This window comes from Myotis davidii, unplaced genomic scaffold, assembly GCF_000327345.1.
Source record: "Myotis davidii unplaced genomic scaffold, ASM32734v1 scaffold6925, whole genome shotgun sequence".
Taxonomy (NCBI): Eukaryota; Metazoa; Chordata; class Mammalia; order Chiroptera; family Vespertilionidae; genus Myotis; species Myotis davidii.
The window spans coordinates 18,841-20,377 of NW_006295661.1; the positions used below are offsets into that span (position 1 = coordinate 18,841).

The 1,537-nt window shown below is 57.8% G+C and overlaps 1 protein-coding gene across 1 annotated transcript in view; it reads right to left on the reverse strand.

The window, feature by feature from the left end:
• Positions 1–1,178, reverse strand: part of LOC102767519 (sialic acid-binding Ig-like lectin 14) — a 2,849-nt gene extending 1,671 nt beyond the window's left edge. Inside the window, exons 1-3 of the mRNA XM_015568195.1 lie at positions 1,093–1,178; positions 596–1,015; positions 100–378 (exon numbers count right to left, since the gene is read on the reverse strand). Of these exons, the coding sequence (XP_015423681.1) occupies positions 100–378; positions 596–1,015; positions 1,093–1,129 (736 nt within the window). The 5' untranslated portion in view covers positions 1,130–1,178. The remainder of the gene's footprint in view (positions 1–99; positions 379–595; positions 1,016–1,092) is intronic.
• Between the last annotated feature and the right edge of the window lie 359 nt (positions 1,179–1,537).

A 1,537-nucleotide genomic window follows, 5' to 3' on the forward strand; every position in this document is an offset into this window, starting at 1 on the left:
TCCTGCACACACACACACACACACACACACACACACACACACACACACACTGGCCAGTGCCATTACCAACACAGATCCAGCCCCCCCTCCAACACTCACAGGAGACATCGAGCCGGATGGTTCTCTGTGTGGTCCACTGGGACCCTTCCCGTTTCACCTGACAGGTGAGGTTGGTGCCATGGTCCCCGGGCCTCGGGGTGAAGGAGAGCACCGAGGAGCTGAGGTTCTGGGGGTCCAGCGAGTCCACAGCGGCTCCCGCCCAGGAGAAGGTGAGAGGTCGTCCCCCTTCACAGGCCCCTGGAAGGCTGCAGGCCAGCTGTGTGGGGCGGCCGGACTCCAGAGGCTCCCGTACACGGATGTGGGGTTTCTCTGTCAGGGATGCAGGGGAGAAAGGCAGGTGCATGGGCTCCAGGGGGTGGGGACCCAAAGTGTGATCCTGAGTGGGATTCATGCCTCAGGGCCCCTGAGCTCCCCAGGCCCTGTGATCTTCCCACCACCCAGGGCCTAAGACCTGGACAGGGAGTGTCCAGTGTCCTGTTCCTGCTCTAAGATGGGGTCCCATGTCCCTGGGTCCTTTCCTGGTCCCCTGCCGTACCTGCCACCTGCAAATCCAACATTTTATCTTGGTAACTATATCCTTGGGACTTATATCCTTGGAAATGTCCTTGGTAATTATATTCAGGATATTCTATCTCCACTCGGAAGAAGTAGCGTCCTGTGTCGCTCCTCCTGGCGTCTCTTATGTGCAGGGAACAGTCGTTGGTCCTGGGGTCCGGGAGGAGAAATCGGACTTTGGTCTCTCTCTTCACTGGTTTATTATAGTTGCTCGAGGCCACAGGAGCATCATAGGCTGTGTTGTCCCCGTCCCGGTACCAGTAGGTGTAGAATTTGCTAGAGGAAGACCACGAACTCCTCGGGTAGGAGAAGGAGCAGGGCACGTGGACACACTGACCCTCAAACACTGTCACCGATTCCTGCACTTGGAGCTCATAGCCTGGCAGCTGCTGCAGGGACCCTGGGAAGGGGCAGAGGCTCAGTGGCAGCCCATGCTGATCCCCCACCTGCCCAGCCCCCCTCCCTCAGCTCACTCACCCCCCCACAGCAGGGGCAGCAGCAGCAGGAGCACCATGGCTGCCTCTGGCAGGGCAGAGCAGGTCCAGGTCCCTGTGTCAGGGAGGTAAGTGTGGGGAACTCTGCCTCCACAGGACGTGGCCAGTAGGTGGTGGGTGTTGTCTGAGAAATCATCCTGTCTCCCTCCCCCCTCCCACCCAACCCTGCCGGTATACATGCTGAGGCCCCCAGAGGTTGAGAGGTGTGTCCAGATGTGAATCTGAAAGTAATCACCTTGCAGATGATGTGTAAGTGGGGGGAAGGTCACCCAGGTGCCACGGGTTCAGAGCTGGACTTGGGGCAGACCCACCCTTGAGCCGAAACCACTGATTGGTCTAGAAAAGGATAACTTTCCTTTTTCTTTAGGCAACTCAAGTGCTGGAAAAAGAAAAAGGAATTTAGACTCAACTCCAGTTGCGGGGTGGAT